Raw genomic sequence first — 23,230 nt, forward strand, 5'->3', positions numbered from 1 at the left:
TTAGACTTCTAAATTATACTTTTGCATGCTTTTGAGGCTTGAAGAAGTGGTCACCATAAACTGCCATTGTATGACATCACTGAGCACAAATTTTTTTCACAATTTCTCCTTTTGTGTTAATGTAACAGTAGCCAGCTGGTTTGTGATAGCTGTGCAATGTGTAAATCTTACTCTCTTAAGAGATGCACTAGTGACCAAGGCTAGAAGCCATAGCTTTTATAGCCTCCTTGCAAGTGCGTCCGGCTCCCATGCCGGTGATCGCCTGTTTGAATCCCGCTCGGGGCGGGTCGGTCGAGTAGGACTGTTGACACTAGTGCAGTGGCCCAGATGGGAGTGAGGTTTAGGTGAGTGTTATGGAAGCCAGCTGGTACGTGATAGCTGTGCAGTGTGTAAACCTCACTTTCCTGGCCTTAAGAGACGCATTAGCGACCGAGGCTAACGGCCATGGCTTTTATAGCCTCCTTACTAACGTGTCCGGCTCCCATGCCGGGGATCGTCGGCTTGAATTCTGCTCAGGGCGGGTCGAGTAGCACCGGTGACATTAAGAAAAAGAAAGTCATATGAGGTTATACCCATTATATCTCTACTTTCTTTTTATTAAACAAGAATACATGAAAACCTTTTTTTTTACACAGAGAGTGGCATAAAGGAAAGGCTTTTATTCTCTGTGTGTAATCAGCCAAGCCAAGACCCTCTTCACATTAGGTTTCTATAACAATCGTGCCATCCCACAATAAGTGTCAGGGTGTCTAATGCAGGAATATATATTTTTTCTAATAATAGAACGATACGTGTAAAAACAAGTCCTCAAACGGCATGTACATTTTATATAGTAATTACTTTGTCATTATGCAAGAATTCAATGAGAGCCTTTATGATGAATGGTGTTGTTCTTTTCAATCTGAAAATAATATTCATACTCATTTTTTCATATATATATATATATATATATATATATATATATATATATATAAATTATTATTATTATTATGCTCATTTTAAAAGGTTTGCTCACCCAAAAATGAAAATTCTCTCAAAATTTACTCAGCAACATGCCATCCCAGATGTGTATGACTTGCTTTCATATGCTGAACACAAACGGAGATTTTTAGAAGAATATCTCAGCTCTGTAGGTCCATAAAATGCAAGTGAATGGATGCCAAAATTCTGAAGCTCCAAAATCCACATAAGGGCAACATAAAAGTAATCCAGACAACTCTGGTGCTTAAATCCATATCTTCTAAAGCAATATAATAATTGAGGGTCAGAAAATGATCAATATTTAAGTCCTTTTTCCTTCACTTTCTCCTTCTGTTTTTGGTGATTCACAGTCTTCATTGCATATCGCCCCCTACTGGGTGGGAAGGAGAATTTATGATAAAAAATGACTCACACCTATCATATCGTGTCTGAACATATGGATTTAACAACTGGAGTCTTATGGATTACTTTTATACTGCCTTTATGTGGATTTTGGAGCTTCAAAATGTTGGCACCCATTCACATGCATTGTGAGGACCTACAGAGCTGACATATTCTTCTAAAAATCATAATCTGTGTTCTGTAGAAGAAAGAAAGTCATACACATCTGGGATGCCAGGAGGGTGAGTAAATCATGAGAGAATTTTCATTTTTGGGTCAACTATTCCTTTAAGAACACACATCAGAAGGTTTTTTTTTTTTTTTAGTAAAGCACTTCAAATGTGTCAGCTAAGGGATTTATATATATATATATATATATAGACAGTACTGTGCAAACGTTTTAGGCACTTGTGAAAAATGTTGCATAGTGACGATTTCTTCAAAAATAATGACATAAATAGGTTTCATTTATCACTTAATGTCATACAAAGTCCAGTAAACATAAAAAAGCTACATCAATATTCGGTGTGACCACCTTTGCCTTTAAAACATCACCAATTCTCCTAGGTACACCTGGACACTGTTTTTCTTGGTTGTTGGCAGATAGGATGTTCCAGCTTCTTGGAGAATTCGCCACAGTTCTTCTATCTATTTCGGCTGTCTCAATTGCTTCTGTCTCTATATGTAATCTCAGACTGACATGACGTTCAGTGGGGGCTCTGTGGGGGCCATGAAATCTCTTGCAGAGCGCCCTGTTCTTCTATTCTTATCTTTTCTATTTACAAAAGTAATGTTTGGGAGTCTAAAATGTATTTTTCCTATTGACTCACTAAAGCTGAAGATATAAATAACCATCTTAAGACAAATGTTTTAGTGAAACATCTTAAGTGCCTACGTTTGCACAGTACTGTATATATATATATATATATATATATATATATATATATATATATATATATATATATATATATATATATATATATATATTAGATATAAACATATACATATATACACAAGGGAGGGGATATAAGAACAAATCAATAAGCAGTGGCACACACAAAATGTGGATGATAAAGGATATTTTTTCCTGGGCAATAACGTTTGAAATGTTCAATATTTTCTTTTCCTTTTTTTTTTTTTTTGTAGCCAAAACAGAACACAGAAATTGACTTTAATATACCCTGAGTAATATTTACTTTAGAATTGTGATGACTCGCTCCAGTCTCTTTATCATAATATTTGGTAATATTTAATCTTTAATAATAAACCCACTTTGTGCAACCTACTGTTGAGGCACTGTGTGAAAATGTAGTTTTTCCTCAAAATAATTTCCTGGAAAATACTCTCAGTCTCACACACAAACACATGCCTGTTCAATCTACTGGAGACATGACAAGATCTGCTGGCACTGTGTTATTAAGGCGGGTGAGCGATTACTGATGAGGACTTGTCACCCTCTAATAAAGAAAAATAGCTCATGTCAACTTGGAAGATGCGTTTTCCATTCACTCACATACATGCTCCCCTAACAGATCTGTCACGACTTCTTTCTCTCATGCATACCTGAGAGACAATTACTGGACAAACAGCTACCAAAATATTCACACTGTCAAAAACATTTCATCAGCATATAAACTGTGACAGATCATAACAGACATTTCTGACAAGATAAAAAAAAAAACAGCGACATCACTTCATACAGTGTCATCACATTTCAATAAGCTCTTAAAAATACATAAACAAATGGAACAATAACTTAAGAGTATTTATTATAACAGTTCAGTTGTCTTTCTCAGACCATTTGTTATTGACATATTGCAGCCTTCTGTGCTCCTTAACAGTCGTATATTCATGATGTTTGGGATATTTTATGAGAACAGCTCCATAGAAAAAATTGTATGTCTGAATTAAGTATTGTCTGTATTTTCAAAACTTGGTATGCTTCCTTGGGTCCTCTACAGAGTCATGTATGCCCAAATTATAACAGTCTTAACATCTTTTGAAAAGCCATTAGAGCAATATTTTTCTATTCAGCAATATATTTTCCAAATGCATTATAAATACGTTTTTAAAATACAGGTAGAAGACATATACAAACAAATTCTCTAATATAAAATAAAAACGTGTTAATATTGTGAATCGCATGTTTAAACTCAAACTGAAAATTGATACAGATACAGCGACTGCAGCCCAGTTGGGGGACAACAGTGTACTGAGAAGACCTTAATGCAATAACACAAATCATCTACATGATGGCAGCACTCAACTTTTCACTCATAGGCACCTCTTTAAATGGGCTCCAAAGCATAATGCAAAACTGAGGTAAGATACGATGAGCATCACATTTTGTGAATATGTTTTAATATCTTTTTGAAATTAGTCTGCAATGCAATTTAAACTATGTGTCTGAGTGGCTCAATCAACTTTATTTCTAATAGAAAATGGAATCGCATCAGTTGAATGTTGACAATCCTTAACAACACGACAATTATCATGTTTCTGCTGAAGCAAACTTTCAGATAAAAATAGGATTTTTTTTTTTTTTTTTTGCTTTCAGATACGTACATTTCTGCAGGGATTTGTGATAAAGACAGTCTGCTGAAGAGAAACAATGTTCTTTCAGTATACCGGTCTCTGATCAGATTTGTGTACATAAAAATACCAGAAAGTAACATGCTATACACAGCTTTCCTGACCAACCTAATGGTCAGCGCCATGATGATTCTGATTGCCGCTAGACTGTTTTCTGGTTCCAGTCTCCATAAGAAGCAATGTAAAAACTACTGAACTGAGTGATCCAGATGGAGAACAACAACCATTTCAAGTGTTAGTTGGAGTTAAAATAAGTTCAGGCCATGGCTGGGTCTAAAGGGGTGCTACCTTACAAAAATATCTAGCGTTCTGACAAACTTACCGCAAATTTCCCATTCATTATTTTCATACTGTAAACCCTAAAGTTGTCATTACTGTAAAAATCAAGTTGTCTTAATTAAGTACTACTTGAAATGTCAGGTTTTGACTCATAACTCAAATATTTAAGTTCATTGAACTTATTTTTCTTAAAAATCCATAGACTTACGATTTGAAGTGTTAATAACTCAAACTACTGAGTACAAAATTGAGGCTATGGGGAATACCCACAATCCCTTGCTGCTTGAATTATGTTTCCTTGGTCAGAGGGAACAGATTGGAGAATTTAAATAATTGTTATTAAGAACTCATAGATGTTTTAGCTCTTTTGTTGTATTATTTATGCTTTGTTGCATATAGTTGTTTGGTGTAATGTCACCATTAGGGTGATCTGTGTCTCTTTGGTCAAGTTGGACCCTGGTCACACTATTTCAGTTCTCTTTGTGCATGTGCAGCTGAAGTGCATATATGCATTTCTGTAAATAATTATTTAATAACTGACCAAGAATCAGTTATCATCTTTATTTGAGCTGTGCTGTTGTTTGATCTAAAATTGAATCAATTCAATTAAAATGTACAACAGCAGAAACAACATTACTTAAATTCAAATCTGAGTTAAGTCTACTTGCACGTAGTTAACTTAAATAGTTAAGCTCACTATACTTTAAAACCAAGTTAATTGAACTTAAATACTCAAGTTTTGGGAGACCCCATTACTCAACGGAATTGAGGGAATGAGTTTACTCAATCAAATGAGTTCAATGAACTTATTAGGGTTTTCAGTGTATGCAAATGAAATGTTTGCCAAAAGTTTGCATCTCTTCACCAGTAGAGGTGAACAGCAAACGTTTGGCGACAATGAAGAGTTTTGCATGTGAAAATAATGAGTGTCGAATTTGTGGCAGAATTCTGGCAAGTTTGCAAGAACTCTAAATTTTTGTAAGGGCTGGCATTGCCCCCCTATATTTGCCTCAAGCCCCGCCAGAAACTTCTGATGAATATACAAGTGCCCCAGCAAAGATTTTATCCTAGTACCGTCCCTGGTTCGGGCTCAACTGTGTATTTGCTGGCATTCATATCAACTCGTAGTTTATGATTTCCTCAGGCCAGCGTTTCATGTCATCTACCCACTCGTTACACTTTGACGGGTGAAGCACTGTCAAAAGACGGCCATTGTGACTCTGTAAAGTATCACACTATGAAGCCATGTTTTTTAAATAGTTTTACAAATTTAATACGTTAAAACATTTTACATTATTTTTTATTCATCATTATTATCATTAATTATGTTTCAAAATAGTTAAATTCCATGTTTTTGTAAGATGTAATCTCTTCTTTTAATCTACCCTTGTGGATACATGCTATGAACCCTGTCAGAAGTTCTGAACGACTCCTTTACAAAAAAATAAAAAAAATAAAATAAAAACACAGTTTAAGCACAATGAATGATATTTATTAAGGGAAATCTTAAAATACTGTGTATGGACATCCAAACACATTTTATGCTTAAAATGAGAGCATATTATTGCAAAAATGCTTCAAAAATGAACATTTGACAAGCAGCAAGTTACCGTTGAAAATGACGCTAACATGAACAAGAAAGATGTGTAAATCCACACAGCTTCATTATGTAACCTGACTGTTTTTTAATTGTCATGATGATGTCAAATGTTATATCTGCACCGCAGACAGGTTGGTGACCATACCAAGACCTTTCATACTTCCTGTCTCTTGTCTGAGTCTGTCCATTCGACCACTTACTGTATGAAACCACTCGCACCTCTTTTCAGCTCAGCTTGTCTCTTGGCGTGTTGAAACTGATCCTGAAACAGCAGTTGAGGAAATAATGAACCCCTTTATGAACAAATCTGTCACATTATCCTTTTGCTATTACCCAGTCTGCACTTTGTCCTCCTGTGCCCATGCTGAACTATGCCCACTGGGTAACTGGGTAGCAGGCATACAGCGATGACTCTTGTATGTGCCAAGATGTCTGAAGCTCCGCCCACACTGGTAGCAAGAGTAGGGTGTGGCACCGCTATGGATGCGCATGTGTGTATATAAATTACCCAGCTCTTTGAACCTGCGCCCACACTGGGGACATGCATAAGGGCTCTCTCCGGTATGTACACGCTGGTGCCGTTTAAGTCCGGACAGCACCGGGAAGCCTTTACCACACTGCGGGCAGGGGAAGGGGCTCTGGGCTCCGCTGTGGCTGAGCCGGTGGCTCTTGAGACGTGCGGCATGCCGAAAACGTTCCCCGCACTCTGAGCAGACGAAGGGCTTCTCGCCAGTGTGGATACGTTGGTGCTGCCGTAGGTTGCCCAAATAGTTGAAATGACGGCCACAGTCGCCACACTCATAGCCGCCCTCCACTTTCTTCTCCCGTGCCCCCCTCCCGGCAGGTCCTTCTGGGCCTACCAAAACTCGCCCCGCATCACCCAAGTCACTCTCTGTTTGAGAGGAGGAAGCACCCGGAGGAGACTGCAGAGCCTGGGTGCTCTCATCATGGTGCATGAGTTTTACGTGTTCATCCAGGAATGAAGAGTCGGGGCAAAGAGTTCCACAGAAAGGGCAAATGAAAGTGTGAGCAGAGAACTGCTGACCTAAAAGAGGTTGCCAGTAAATCAATAAAATTAATGAAATCACACCAAATCTACATGCCAACCATAAGCCTAAAAACTTTAGATTTTATCTTAGAGGTGATGAAAGTCATCTGCTGTTGAGCCATTTTTTGCAATTGTATTGTTCCCGATTTGATTCCGATTCATAAGTTTAGGGCTGCAACGAACAATTATTTTGATAATCGATTAATCGGCTAAAATTTTATTAATTAATACAAATTATTTATTTCCTGTATTTTATTAAAATATGATATGATAAAGGCCGTACAAATTTGGCTCAATTTACAGTACTGAATTCACAATTCTATACTCTCACAAAGCTTTGAACAAAGCCCGAATCATGAAAAGTTCAGTTTTAATTTATTAGGGTCAAGCCCCGAAGGGGCGAAAAACCCCTAATGTTTTCGTTTTCTTGTTCTTCTTCTTCTTCCGCTCAGAGTCTACAGCAGCCCATACAACCGCTTGCGGAAAAGTTATGAAATTTACCACACAGATAGAAGACAGTCTGATATGTTATAACAGCAAATTTGGCATCTCTACCTCAAACCCTCTAGTGCCACCAACTGCCCAAATTTGCACTCACATTTATGTTAATAACTTTTGAACCGTGAGTCCTAGAAACACAATTTTTCCGCCATTTAGAATTTTCTGAAAAACCTACTTTTTCGAACTCGTCCTAGGCCGTTGGTCCGATTTGCACGAAAATTGTCCTGCATCATCTAGAGGCACTCATGACACAAATTTATTCTCAGAATTTTGATAAACCATACCGTTTTCGAATGGCGCTTCAACGAATTCGATAAAGACCGCTCAAAATTGAACTTGAGGCTGAATCTCCGCAACGCTTTGAGGGATTGGGACGAAACTTGGTACGTGTCATCACCATTAGGCCCTGAGGCTACCTGCAGCATTTTGGCGCACTGCCCCCTACTGGTCAGGAGATAGAAAAATTGCTATTTTGGCTTATAACTCTTGAATGCTTTCCTGCATGATAACCATCATGCCCAGATACTACCTGAGCAGTTTCAGAACAGCGCCACATACTGGACAAAAATTCTAAGAAGTAGCTATTTTTAGTTATTTTTTTAAATAAATGGGTTATTTATGATTGAAAGTTTACATTTTCGAACTCTTCATACACTGTCCATTGGACTCTAACCAAAAACATGTCACAAAACTTCTTTTGCTGCTCATGGTGCCAATAATTGGCTTGACCCCGGTATCGCTGCTTGCAGCTATATTTATTATTATTATTACTTTCAGGACATATAAAAACAGTTCCTTTCCTTTACTTGTAAAGCTTAACAAAAAGTACTGTTCATTAAGGAGTAAAATGATTAATCAGGAATGGAGTGGGACTAAAAATCAGTCCAGTAGAGGGCAACGGTGACACCAGAATAGAAATATTAATTCTGCTCATCTAAAAAAATACATAATTATGTTAGATACATATGCGTGTACACTGTCACTTATAACATAAATCTTTAGTAATTTAAATTAATATTGTAAGTTTTAAAATAGTATTGTCACTGATTACATGTTTCTAAACTATTCTTTTCAAAACTATGTGTATGTTTATCCAGTAAAATAATGTTTGTCATGGTATAAATTTACTGGTGAAATCAGACATTACATTTGGGACTATCAGGAGGACTATACAATATCAGGACCCTTAGTATTATTATACACTATATTCAGCATTATACACAGTTTAATAAAGTACAATTATCTGTAATCACAACTTCTCTCTCGCGCTGATGATAGCAATGTTGCTCATTGTATTATGCGCTCGCTTGAGGAGGAGAAACCATCTAAAACACTTTAAAAACCAGAAAACCTTGACCTCTTAGACATCAGTGTGATATCCAAAACTGCACAATTGATTACATTGAAACTGAAATCGAGGTATAATGTTGCACGAGTTCAATCAAAATGATGCCGCTCCCTTTCTCCATTGCGAACGGATTAATTGACACGGATGCGTGCGCTTGTTTGCTCAGTGAAGTTTAACGGAGATTCACATGTGGTAAAAACAAACAGCTTTGTGAAATGTGCAGAAAAATGCGCCTGATTTTGAATTCGTAACATGTATACATTTTAAAACATAGAAAATAGAGGTAAAATGTAAGTGATGCTCTGGAACAACTCTTAAGTGCATCAAACAGCACAAACACTCTGTCAATGCACCTGACGCAGCAACCGCTCCACATTAAACTGAATGCTTATTATGATCTTCTTTGAAGTGTTTATAAAGTGTTCTCGTGTGCTGGACAACTTGGGTCATGTTTTTTCCGTTTCAACCTGTCTCCATTTTCAAACGAGTTTCATCATGCAACACATTTTCACTGGGCCGTCAAGTGACGTCACTGATCGCTGCACAGATCCAACTAATCGATAATGGAATTTGTTGTCGATGATTTCCATTATTGATAATTATTGATTTGATTGATTAGTTTTTGCAGCCCTACACAAGTTCTCAACTCATTTCGATTCTGATTCATTTGGGTATATTTCCATTTTAATGTCCATTTTGCTTACATATGAAAGAAATTCTCTCTCAGCTAATGCTGTTACTTATAAGAGGAAAAATTACATTGGTACATTATGAAAATATAATTTTTTTATTTTTCATTAGTTTTTCCATACTTTTAGTACTGCCTTTCAGAAGCTAAATAACATATATTTACATATATCTCTTTAGACAAAATAATAACAATCTGCTCAAAAGTTTACATCCCCTTGGTTCTTAATATAGTGCGTTGCCTTCTTAAAGGGATAGTTCACCCAAAAATGAAAATTCTCTCATTATTTCTTCACCCTCATGTCATCCCAGATGTGTATGACTTTATTTCTTCTGCTGAGCACAAACAAAGATTTTTAGAAGAATATCTCTGCTCTGTAGGTCCATACAATGCAAGTGAATGGTGACCAGAACTTTTAAGCTCCAAAAAGCACATAAAGGCAGCATAAAAGTAATCTGTAAGACTCCAGTGGATAAATCTTTATCCCCATAAGTGATATAATAAGTGTGGATGAGAAACAGATCAATATTTAAGTCCTTTTTAACTGAAAATCAGAATGTGGAAGTGACTTACTTTCATATTCAGCCACTTACTGGTTGGGGTTGGTCAAATGTGGAGACGGATAGTAAATAAGGACTTAAATATTGATCTGTTTCTCACCCACACCTATTATATGGCTTCAGAAGACATGGATTTAACCACTGGAGTGATATGGATTACTTTTATGCTGCCTTAACATCCTTTTTTAACCTTCTGAGTTCTGTTACCCATTCAATTGCATTGTATGGACCAACAGAGCTAAAATATTCTTCTAAAAATCTTCATTTGTGTTCTGCAGAAGAAAGAAACTCATGCAAATCTGGGATGGCATGAGGGTCAGTAAATGATGAGAGAATTTTCATTTTGGGATGAACTATCCCTTTAACCATTAATGAATGTTTGCATCTTTTGTAATAGTTGTGTTTGAGTCCCAAGTGCCAAAAGCTGGATGTCAACATCATAAAGCCACTGTTGGAAAGAACTTAAAAGTGCAGATAATGGGAATCCAAAGAATGTGCAGTACCTGGAAGATTTTTCTTAAGAACAGTGGACAGCTTCACGGCTCAGCACAATGCAAGGACTCATGCACAACTATGACAAAAGATACAAACAACACACCATGGGGGAAATAAACTTCTGAACAGGATAATTTGTATAAATTCGGTTATTATTTTGTCCTGTGGAATATATGTAAATATCTGATATGTCAAATAGCTTCATGAGGACAGAACTAAATAGAAGCAGAGTGACTACAGATGTAGATCACGTTACATATCTACATGTTCCACTACGTTTGACAACCAGAATGTGTCCAATTACTTTTTGTCTTAACTTTTAACCATTTATATAGTGAAAGTGCACAATACAAAAATTATTTTCAGCTACTCCCTTTTTGAGAATTTACCAGAAAGTGCCTACTAACAAATTCTCTTTCAAAAAACTGACCTGGCTCCATTCTGTCTACATTGTCCTCTGCTGGGTTGCTCCTTTCTTCTTGTGGAGAACCCTGAGATTCCAGAGGAAAATGGGCAGTGTTTGGGTCAGACACAGATCTTAAACTTCCTCTTCCTCCTTCAGAGTCGTCATTTTCATCCTCATCATCCACACTGGGAACATTCTCACACTTTGTTTCCGTATCACCTAATGAAAAGAAGAAAGCAGGCATAATTACAATACTTTTTAGTTTTTGCTCATTTATTCAGAAAATTTTCATCCTGAAGCTTTGAAATGTGGTTTTAAACATACCTATTTACAATTTTAACAATATCTACTTATACACTGTTCATGCAAAAAGTGAAAGAATAGAAGTGGTAAATGTCAAGCACAGTTGCAACTTAAAATATTGCAACAACAGCTAATGCTACAACTACATTTGAGAATATAATACAATGCATGCATATAATATACTATGCATGAATACTAAGTAAGTATATGCATTCCACAGTACATGCATACTATATGCAACTACATGCACACTACAATGCATGCATGTTGCACAATCATAATGCTTGCCTATCTGACATGCATGCATACTTTATGTAACTAAATGCATTTCACGTTGCATGCAAACTTTATGCAATTACATGCACCCTACAATGCATACATGTTATGCAATCATAATGCTTGCTTAACTGAAATGCATGCATACCTTGTGTAACAATATGCATAATGTATGCAACTACATGCATACAATGCACGGATGTTATGCAATCATAACGCATGCCTTCATGCAAATGATTACCTTTCAACTCAGAGTTGAGCTCCACTCCAGTCATCCACTCATAGTCATACATGCGTTTACTGGTGGGCGGCAGCATGTTGAAGATGTCGGTGTCTGTGTCTCCGTGCGCGCTGTCCGACCACAGGCTCAGAGGCGCGTGCGGGTGCGGTTCCGTCCGCATATCCCGTTCCGATCCAAAGGCCTGATCGTTCTGGTCGCTCTCCACTTCAGCACCACCACGCTGGTTCTTGTCCTTCATCAGATAGTCGCAGATCGCGTTGATGTTCTCCTTCTTCACCACGGGAGTCTCGGGTTTTGCTCTCTTAGGGTCGGTGCCGTGTTTCTGGCACGGTTGGTGGTCTGACTTCCTGAACTCCAGGATGCTGGAGTTTGGGACTCTTCCTCCGTCTTTCTCCGTTGACTCTAGTTTGGCCTTGAGCAGCTCGATCTCGTCGGTTTTCTCGCGGAGCTCCATCTTCAGTACGCGGATCCGGACGCTGACCAGTTTGCGTATTTCGGACAGCGCGGACTCCAGCACCACCGTGATGTTCCTGCCCAGATGCTCCGTGATCTCGGTCACCGAACACACTAGCTGCTCGTCGGGTTCGAGCTCAGAGAAATCCTCCTCATCGCGGCTGAAGGGTCCTGTGTTGTCCATAAACGCGCTTTGGGACTCCGAGGACTGTCCCGTTTCTATATAGCTGTGGTTTCTTTTTCGGTTCATGTTCGGTTCAAGCGCAGGTACTCAGCTGTGATGGCTCAATGTTTTGATCGTGATGGACACTGAGGTTTACACTGAACACCAGGCGAACTTCCTCCCACTTCGGAAGTGGAGTATCTAAACAGCGTCCTCTACTGAGCCATCCTTTAGTTGTAATACTCTCAATTCTTTTCAGCAACAACAACAACAACAACAACAACAACAACAACAACAACAACAACAAACTCTCAAAAGTTTTTCAGTGTCATTGTAAACGTGCGAAATGTATGCCACACCATTTGGTGCATTACACTTATTTTGACATAATGGAGAGAACAGGATGGTATTTTCAATAATGGAGAATAAACTGAGGTAAACATATGACAAAATAGGTTAAATAATAATTGAATAATTTATTTGAGTCAAATATAAAATTAGTAATAATTTTACAATTAATCATTAAAAATTATAATATTAATTATTGTTAAATACGTCCCAGGGTAACAGTGGGTAGCAAACCTATACAATAAATTAAGTGTAGTAAATATAATAATAATAATAATAATAATATACACTAGTATACACAATATTAATAATAATAGTTTCCTGTGAGTTTCCATGTAGTGATGAGTTGATGGAAACATAAACAAACACTTCAACACATGTTTAAAAAAGAAAGAAAGAAAGAAAGAAAGAAAGAAAAGAAAAAAAGGTGCATGACGCCCCTGGTGCTGTTAAAGGGATAGTTCATCCAAAAATGCAAATTCTCTCATTATTTACTCAACCTCATCCCATACGACTCCAGTGTATTAATTCATGTCTTCAGAAGTAATATGATAGGGTGAGAAACAGATCAATCTTTAAGTCTTTTTTCTTTTTTCTTTTTTTTTTTTTTTTTTTGCTAGAAATTATTCTCCCTGCCCAGTAGGGGGCGATATACATGAAGACCATGAATCACCAAAAACACAAGAAGAAGAATGTTAAAGTGAAAGTTAAAGTGGAGATTGACTGAACAGGGAGGAGAATTTATAGTAAAAAAATTACTTAAATATTGATCTGTTTCTCACCCACACCTTTCAAATCACTTCAGAAGTCATGGATTTAACCACTGGAGTCATATGGATTACTTTTATGATGACTTGTGTGATTTTTGGAGCTTCAAAATTTTGGCACCCATTAACTTGCATTGTATGGACCAAAAGAGCTGAGAACTTCTAAAAATCTTCATTTTAGTTCAGCAGATGAAAGAAACTCATATACATCAGGGATGGCATAAAGGTGAGTAAATGATGGGAGAATTTTTTTTAATTTTTTTTTTTTTTTTTTTTTTGGTGAACTGTCCCTTTAAATATTGATCTGTTTCTCAACCACACCTATCATATCTTTTCTGAAGACATGGATTTAACCACTGGAGACGTATGGATTACTTCTGTTTCCTTTATGTGCTTTTTGGAGCTTCAAAGTTCTGGCCACCTTTTACTTGCATTGTATGGACCTACAGATTTGAGATATTCTTCTAAAAGTCTTCATTTGTGTTCAGCAGAAGACAGAAAGTCATACACATCTGGGATAACATGAGGGAGAGTAAATGATGAGAGAATTAAAAATTTTGGGTGAACTATTCCTTAATTCCTTTTTTTGCTAGAAATTATTCTCTCTGCCCAGTAGGGGGCGATATGCTTGAAAAACGTGAATCACCAAAAACTTAAGAAGGTTAAAAATTGTCTTGGCTGCTGAACACACACAATAATAATAATAATAATAATAATAATAATAATAATAATAATGACGGAGCAAAAATATAAATAAATATTGAAGATTTGAATGAGGCTGGGCAGGTTGAATAAAAACTTTTTTTTTTTTTGTATGCCTGTCAGACTGCTGACTGCCTCAGTAAATTGCATAAAACATATACATTTTAATGTATATGAATTTAATTGATTATATATACAATTTATACGTAGTCTGTTATTAATTTGTTCAAAATTAATACATTTGTTTTGTTTCTTTATGCTGGTTTATGAGAAGGGCAAATTCAGTTTCATCTGACAGCCAATAGATGGCGCGCTTTGCAAATGTTATTGGTCCTTTCTGATCATTGTTATCATGTCGTAGCTTACACGTACTGTATCTATTGGAGTTGGTTCTTTGGCCAATTTGCAGATGTTCTTTTAATATGAACTTCTCGACATTTCCTAATGGTTCTAATGTTATGTTACAATGTTCAAATAACGGTTTGTGATTACTAAAACTGTGATTGCTCTCCTTGAACTCAGCACTTTTACATTTCAATGTACACCAGAATAAATCATTTCCTTTAATTCTGGAAATAGCCTTTAAGCATCTTTCTGACTAAAACAGTAGACAGCTTGCCACATTTCTGCTCACTGGACGTTTGCTTTTTATCTGGGTTTCAGTGTAGTTCAATATCAACGACTTAAAGGATTATTCCAGTTTCAGTACAAGTTTAATTGACAGCATAATGTTGATGTACCACAAAAAATAATGTTGACTTGTCCCTACTTAAATAAAAAATAAAAAATCTGGGTTACAGTGAGACACTCACAATGGCAGTGAATGGGTGTCAATTTTTGAACATTAAAATACTCACTGTTTCAAAAGTCACAAGACGTAAACAATATGCGTGTAAACATGATTTTAGTGTGATAAAATAACTTACTAATGTAACCTGTAAAGTGTAAAGCTATATTTAGTTTTACAACTTCGTTGCCATGACGCCGCAAACCCTAAAAACTTGAAATGACGTAAAAGCATTTCTTAAAAATATAAGCTTCACATTTCTCCCTTTAAACCATCCAAAAATTGGCCCCATTGACTTCCATTGTAAGTGCCTCACTGTAACCTCAATTTTTGCTTTTTAAAGAAAAGGAAGAAAGAGTTGAAATAATTGTTGTGGTAATCAACATTATGCCACAAATGCTGTCAACTGAGCTTAACTTGTACTGAACCCAGAATATTCCTTTTATTATCTCACTAGAAACAATGAACTACATTCCACTTGTTACTAATGAGATACAACTCATTACCACGTGAACACAGTTAAACAAACATGCACACACAAAAATCGGTCACTCTAAAATTATTTTGAGCATTTATATATATATCTATATCTATCTATCTATCTATCTATCTATCTATCTATCTATCTATCTATCTATCTATATATATATATATATATATATATATATATATATATATATATATACACACACACACACACAGTACTGTGCAAAAGTTTTAGGCACTTGGGGAAAATGTTGCATGGTGAGGATGTCTTCAAAAATATTGCCATAAATAGTTTTCATTTATCACTTAATGTCATACAAAGTCCAGTAAACATAAAAAAGCTAAATCAATGTTTGGTGTGGCCACCTTTGCCTTTAAAACAGCACCAATTCTCCTAGGTACACCTGGACACAGTTTTTCATGGTTGTTGGCAGATAGGTTGCTCCAAGTTTCTTGGCGAATTCGCCACAGTTCTTCTATCTATTTAGGCTGTCTCAGTTGCTTCTGTCTTTTTATGTAATCTCAGATTGGAACGTCTCAGACGGGCCATGACATCTGTTGCAGGGCTCCCTGTTCTTCTATTCTGATCTTTTCTATTTGTAAAAGTAATGTTTGGGAGTCTAACATTTATATTTCCTATTGACACACTAAAGCTGAAGATATAAATAACCATCTTAAGACAAATGCTTTTGTGATACATCTCATGTGCCTAAGATTTTTGCACAGTACCGTATATATTTCTTATATGAATCTGAATCTGTGTTCACAAGACTGGATGGTGTTTCCAAGTACAAGAGATTAATTAATTAAATAAAAAATTAATAAAAATCATCAGAAGGAATTAAACAAAATTGGTGCACTAATTTCCACTATATAAACTGAGATTATTTGCATTTGCCTTTCACTGAATTTTCCCAACAAGTTAACCTGGTACTCTGATGTGTTACGACCCCAATCTAATAACATAGTTTTATTAGCAAAAAATAAAGAGTGGTCTAAAGTCACAAAGAACTAATTAACATTTTCTTTCTCAATTTACATGATTAACATACACAATATTTCCCACATCTGCTTTTCGGCTTAATTTCAGTCTTTGAAAACCTCTACAAGCAGCTTCCCTCAGACAAACGTGGCTTTATATTGCACTGTATCGCTCTCACTGACTTCCAGCACCCCACTAAGGGGACGGGACGCTTCTGTGGAGGGGTGAATGCAGTTTCTCATTTTGTTCTGGCACTGCCGAAGCTCGGCTGCATAGCCCTCAAGGCTGTCTTCCAGAGTGATCCCCTCCACACTGGCCTTCTTGTCCAGCACAGCTGAGTCCACTTGAGAGACTGAGGAGAGACACTGGTCCCCCTGCTGGTTGATACCTGAAGTGCATGTGTTTCCTCCCTCTGTACCTGGAGAAGGCAGTTAGCACAAAAATAAGTCAAGAGCACGTGAAGAAAAGTACAGGGAGGATCTAGGAATGGGGGACCTGTTTGTTGAATTAAACAAGTTTAGGTAAAATTCTCACCTAAAGGAAAAGTATGAAACCATCAAACACCTTGAATTTTGATGGTCATTATCCATCAAATATATTGAATGTTGAATGGACTTCATGTACTTTCTCTCTTTCTTTACAGGCTACATGCTTTTATGATTTGCACACTGATAATAAACTTTGGCTTTACAATATCAGTTAGTATGTTGAACAACACAACTTTATTATATATAATACACCACAAATATTTAGTATTCTTATGAAATATCTCAAAGCAATGCTGCGCAGTCACCTAGTTCTTACAGTGACCCTCCATCCACAAGGTGGCAGTATGTCCCCACTTCATATAAATAAATTTAGATGGTGCCTTCCACATGGTATCTTCACATTCATCATCTAGTCAATGTTCTAATGCTTGTTTTTTCTTTTTTGTAAATATAAACAAAAGTATTTAAATTAAAACTACTTATGTTTTTATCTCTATTGTTGTAGTAACCAGTTTAGTACAAAAATTCAGTACAAAAGAATCAGTCAGAATTGGAGGTCTTTTGAGAAGCAATTGATTACTGGGAAAAGAGGCAATGCTTGGAGATTTTCTCATGTTCATGCTCGTAAAGGTTACAAATGCTTAACATGCAGTCATCTTATGATAGTTAAAGGCAGTTTAAATTAAAATTATTGTGCAATAGCATGCAGTACATCATGCCAGGTTACCATATTGAGATATGAGTCGTATTGATGCAACATCAGATCTTATGAATAATGCTCTGTCAGACTTGGATTCAGATGAAGTCTTGACAGTCACTGCAGACATCTCAAGGTTCTCAGTTTGTTTTTCAAAATGTAATGAATGCAAATGTAATGTAAATGCAATTGAAGCAAGCATGAATTAAATAAACAGGAGTCCGAAACAGGAAATAATTGTGCTTTAAAAAAGATGATCAAATCAAGAAAGAAGGAAATTAACACAGGGGAATGAACAGAAGTACAGGGACATGACACAAGATCACAGGCAAGTCTAGTCTGATTCACTAGCATTTATTAGATCTAATCAGATTTACACACAATCAACATGATCTACAAAGGAGGCAGGATGGCAAGCAATTCAACAATGCAATAGTTTTAGAGTGTATAGCATATACTGTATCTCACATATTTAAATGTTTTATAATACTGTATTGTAAAAGTATTTCCAACAGAACCCCCTCTAGTTAAAGTCTTCTGCATTGTTGAATGGCATCTAGACAAATATTAGATGGGTAGAGACAGGCAAGTAAAAAAAATGAACACAAATACAGTTTTTTCAAATGATTATGAGCACTGAGAACCCTCAAAAACACTGTAAAGAGCATAGCCTTGACACACCTATGTGAATGCTTTTAAAAAAATATTGTAGTATTTGATAGGTGAATCTAAAAAAAACTGTCAATAACGTGTCATATTTCACCCCAGAACCAAAATGAAGAAATAAAACTATATTTTGCATTAAAAAAATTAAGCCTATTGGTGTATGTGCGCAAACTGTGGGTGTATTGTATGGTAATGAATTGGTGCAAAGTGCAGTCAAAGACCACTTCATTATTGTAATTATATTTTCATTTGGTTTGAAGTGTAATTTCAATTAAGTTTTTTTTTTGTGTGTGTATCAATAAATGAATTAAATTTTTCAAAATCGAAGAAGTGCCAATACAATCACTGTTAATGCTATCCAAGATTTGTGTCAGTAGATGAAATTATTAATAATACTTACATTCTCTACAACTTAATGGAGCGTACATCCAAATTCTGACAAGAATCACATTTTCTATGCATTTAAAAGAAACATGTCACTCTCATATTAGAAATATGCCTGACATTGGGTGCCTGGGTAGCTCAGCGAGTATTGACACTGACTACCACCCCTGGAGTCGTGAGTTCGAATCCAGGGTCTGCAGAGAGACTCTAGCCAGGTCTCCTAAGCAACCAAATTGGCCCGGTTGCTAGGGAGTGTAGAGTCACATGGGGTAACCTCCTCGTGGTCACAATTAGTGGTTCTCACTCTTAATGGGGCGCATGATAAGTTGTGCATGTATCGCGGAGAGTAGCATGAGACTCCACATGCTGTGAGTCTCCACGGTGTCATGCACAGCAAGCCACGTGATAAGATGTGCGGATTGACTATCTTAGAAGCGGAGGCAACTGAGACTTGTCCTCCGCCACCTGGATTGAGGTGAGTAACCGTGCCACCACGAGGACCTAGTAAGCAGTGGGAATTGGGCAAGCCAAATTGGGGAGAAAAGGGGATAAAAAAAAAAAAAGAAATATGCCTGACATTCAACAAGGGTGTAATTAATGCAAAAAAATATATATTTTCCTATTCTTTTAATTCATTGTATACAGTCCATTTACACTACCAACTTCATATGAATTCCCTGTCTTCACTGGTGCTCGACAGGGAATGGACTATATAATATGACGCAGACTGTGCTATATAACCAGAGAAGAACCACCGAATTTAATTGCGCTTGACTCTGTGCGATTTCACCACACACAAAACGCCAGACTTAGCGCATGCTTGCACAAAAATATTAAAACTTCATGGCCATGCCCATTGACTTTGCATGTATGACTTATGGCATAGCGCTGCGCTTAGCTCTAGCGCTCTTAAAATAGGGCCCCAAATATCACAATTGTTTGTGAAAACTTTTTTGACTTATGCTATGCCTTAAGCACTGCGCTATGCAATACGTCATACATGCATATGTGCAAGTCAGTGGACATGGCAATTAAGTTTGCGCGCGTACACCCACAGATAGTGCAAACACTACCTCCCATGCCCACCTGCGCTTTGCGCTGACAATTATCGCTCTTACTAAAATAGGATAAGATGTAGCACAAATTGCACATAGCACTGCACCTTGTGCGTTCAAGAAAATAGAAACCAAAAAGTCACAATTGAGAGTTTAGATCTTGCAATTGCAAAAAATAAAATCGTAACTGCAAGATATAAACTAGCAATAATGAAAAATAAAGTAAAAGGTGACGTGATAAAAGGTATCTTTTCCATGTTAATCAGAGTTTTTGTCCTAACCAGCCATGACACATGACCAGCAACAGCGCATTCTATTTTTGAAATGGTTTCTATTTCTGCGATGTCCAGCGCAGTCACCAAATTGGTCTAAAATTATTCGTATTGCAGTATATTAAAGTTGGCATCTCACTAGCCGGTTCACAACAACTTGATTTTGGCCGAGGGTGTCACTCACCTACTGAATGTTGTGCTTGTGGTCTAATTCTCTTCAGCAGGAGCTCTGTCACACACACACACACACACACACCGGTGCAGAACGGCAGTGGGGAGACATACCGACTCATTCTGACTTTCTCTCCGCTTCCCTGAAACGTGGAGATCGGCGAAATAACAACAGGACTACCGCATAAACTTATACAATTGTAACAGACTGAATAAGGATACGATTCATAAAGTAACTTTGCCCTGTGTAAGTGTGTGATTGTGTATTTATCCCCTTGGGGTTTGCCGTACTAAGTGAATGCCCATACGGAGCTTCAATGAGAAAATAAGTTGCGTTCAGTAAACAGACTGTTTCGTCTGTAACTGCTTTCATCTTGTAATTGTCTGTTTTCTACATTTTTTTTGTCAATTATCATCATTTTAGTGTATTAATATTGCTGTGTCGCATCACGCCTGGTGTGGACAGACCGATTACATGTCGCTGGAATCTTATGGCGTTGTGTCTGGTTAGGACAAGGTGTTATTCTTCCGATGGGATCTGGCTTCCATACATCTCCACCCTCTAATCGTAAAAAATCAGCAAAAGATCTTAATACTAATAGTCCTTAAATAGGCTTAATATTCTTAATGGAAATATATAATTTGTTATTTTTTGCTTTTTGGTTTAGGGATGAAAAGTTACCTGAACATGTTTTTGTGAGATTCACCCTCACATATACATTATCTACATAATCCACAGGGTGTCTTAATAAGGATACTGTGTCCTAAAATGAAAAACAAAGTAATGCCTTTTAAGTAGTTTAAAGATTTCAATACGTACAGTATTACATATTTTACACAGTTATTTACATATGAATATTATCTTTGTTGTACATGAAGACTAAAGCCCAAAAGTCTTAATTAATTATGTACAAGAGTGAAATGGAAGTCTAAATATAAAACTACAGTTACGGAAGGAGTGCAGTCATCACCGGCACTATCAAGCGTATATCTTTAGGTATTCTATTACTTTAATATTACACTTATCTACTCAAACATGCCACCCACAACACACACAAGCTCATAGCCACACTCAGGGCTAGTCAGGTGGGAGAAATACCTGGGTCAGTGTGTACACACAGTGGAGGAGTGAAGATGGCCTCGGGTAGGCTGCCTTCATGAGGGGGCGGTGAGGTCGGTGGAGGTGGAAGCAGGGTGGAGTTTGGGCTAGTGATGTCACCCTCCCCCACTAGTGTCAGATCACCCAGTCCTTCCTCCTCCTGACCCTGGAAACCAGAGGAGCATAAAATGGGGGAAAGTGGGGTGGTGAAAGGGGCCAATTCAGGGCTGGGTGCGCGGGGGTGTCCGTTGGAGGAGCTGGGTTTCAGGGGTTGGGTATTAAGGGTTGTGGTGGTAGTGTGGCCGGGTTTGTGGGAGGTGGAAGTGGAGCAGGCAGGAGGTTGAGGTTCGTGATCAGGGTTTACACGAAGAAACTCAGGGAGCACCAGGTCTTCTTTCCTCAACAAACCTCTCTGGTCATCAACACGACTGCTCTGAGCACGACTCAGCAACTCAAAAAATTCTAAGGAAGAAGAGTGGTTTCAACAGTTAGTAGCAACATTATAACAAGTATCCAAGATAAGTAGCTAAGATTTTTTGGGTTAAAATTAACAAAAGTTCATTGAGTTTGTACATAAAAAATCCATGTTCAAATGGATTTGTCTTGCCCCAATTCACTACAGAAAGCCTACAATAAATGTATATTGTTTAGAGCTGTCGGGTCAGATTTGGCACAAATAACAGGCTTATGTCATTCCTCCTTGCGTGTTAATGTCATGTCCGTAAACTCAGAAACAAGCTCCGGCTGTGTTACATGAGTGTCAGCTGTGGGGAAGTTATGGCAGTAGCATCGGAGGGACAGAGTTACTTGCTATAATGCTTGGATATATTTTCTGGTAGGGCTGTTGAAACGTATATTTGTTATCATGCTTTAATGAATCGAAAATTACTTATGTGTTAACCGATCACGGTGTTTTTATACGTTTTGTTTTTTCACTGTGAAGTTACTGTAACATGTTTACATTTAAATTTAGCCATTTATCAGACTCTTTTATCCAAAGGAATGAGGAACATAACAAGCAATTTGGCCACTGCCAAGTTCTCATAGTGGCTGGAGTAGTAAAGATGCTAGCACAGAAGAAAGAGACAGACAAGTTTTTTTTTTTTAATTGTTAAAGGAATAGTTCACCCAAAAATGAAAATTCTCTCATCATTTACTCACCCTCATGCCATTACAGATGTGTATCACTGTCAGAGTTTTAGAAGAATATTTCAGCTGTAGGTCCATACAATGCAAGTGAATCGGTGCAAAAAATTTTAAACTCCAAAAATCACACAAGTCAGCATTGAAGTAATCCATACATCTCCAGTGGCTAAATCCATGTCTTCAGAAGCGATATGATAGGTGTGGGTGAGAAACAGATCAATATTTAAGTCCTTTTTTACTATAAAACCTCCTCCTTGCTCAGTCAGTCTCCACTTTAACTTCCACTTTCACATTCTTCTTCTTGTGTTTTAGGTGATTCAATTCATCATGCATATTGCCCCCTAATGGCCAGGGAGAAGAATTTCTAGCAAAAAAGGACTTAAATGTTGTTTCTCACCCACACCTATAATATCACTTATGAACATATGGATTAAACCACTGGAGTTGTATGGATTACTTTTATGCTGCCTTTATGTGCTTTTTGGAGCGTCAACATTTTGGCACCCATTCACTTGCATTGTGATGACCTACAGAGCTGAAATATTCTTCTAAAAATCTTAACTTGTGTTCTGCAGAAGAAAGAAAGTCATACACATCTGGTATGGCATGAGGGTGAGTAAATGGTGAGAGAATTATTATTTTGGGGTGAACTGTCCCTTTAAATAGTAAGTACATTTAGTGTGGATTGGTTAAGTGCTCATGCTGTTTACTAATATTCATGTTTACTAATATTCATGATTTCAGAGTATTTTATCACATTTCTGCAGTTTCAAGGTTCCCTATGTGTGTGTGCCTCTGTTTTATTATTTCTTTTACCCCAGTCACAGAAATGTACAAGTTGTTCTCACTTTCCATTGCCCTTTTA

General features: G+C 37.1%; 2 protein-coding genes across 2 annotated transcripts in view; both read right to left on the bottom strand.

Moving 5' to 3' along the window:
- Positions 1 to 2,389: 2,389 nt before the first annotated feature.
- On the bottom strand, positions 2,390 to 15,440 carry LOC127451783 (zinc finger protein 16-like). Its single transcript, XM_051716756.1, has 3 exons — positions 11,700 to 15,440; positions 10,904 to 11,098; positions 2,390 to 6,878 (listed from the first exon to the last, which is right to left on the bottom strand). The coding sequence occupies exons 1-3, from the start codon at positions 12,400 to 12,402 to the stop codon at positions 6,163 to 6,165; spliced, it is 1,614 nt and encodes a 537-aa protein (XP_051572716.1). The 5' UTR covers positions 12,403 to 15,440; the 3' UTR covers positions 2,390 to 6,162.
- A 205-nt stretch (positions 15,441 to 15,645) lies between these two features.
- LOC127450332 (regulator of G-protein signaling 12-like) overlaps positions 15,646 to 23,230 on the bottom strand; it is a 79,964-nt gene continuing 72,379 nt past the window's right edge. The window contains exons 17-18 of the mRNA XM_051714390.1: positions 21,220 to 21,681; positions 15,646 to 16,805 (exon numbers count right to left, since the gene is read on the bottom strand). Of these exons, the coding sequence (XP_051570350.1) occupies positions 16,525 to 16,805; positions 21,220 to 21,681 (743 nt within the window). The 3' untranslated portion in view covers positions 15,646 to 16,524. The remainder of the gene's footprint in view (positions 16,806 to 21,219; positions 21,682 to 23,230) is intronic.

Source organism: Myxocyprinus asiaticus, chromosome 1 (genome assembly GCF_019703515.2).
Source record: "Myxocyprinus asiaticus isolate MX2 ecotype Aquarium Trade chromosome 1, UBuf_Myxa_2, whole genome shotgun sequence".
Lineage (NCBI taxonomy): Eukaryota > Metazoa > Chordata > Actinopteri > Cypriniformes > Catostomidae > Myxocyprinus > Myxocyprinus asiaticus.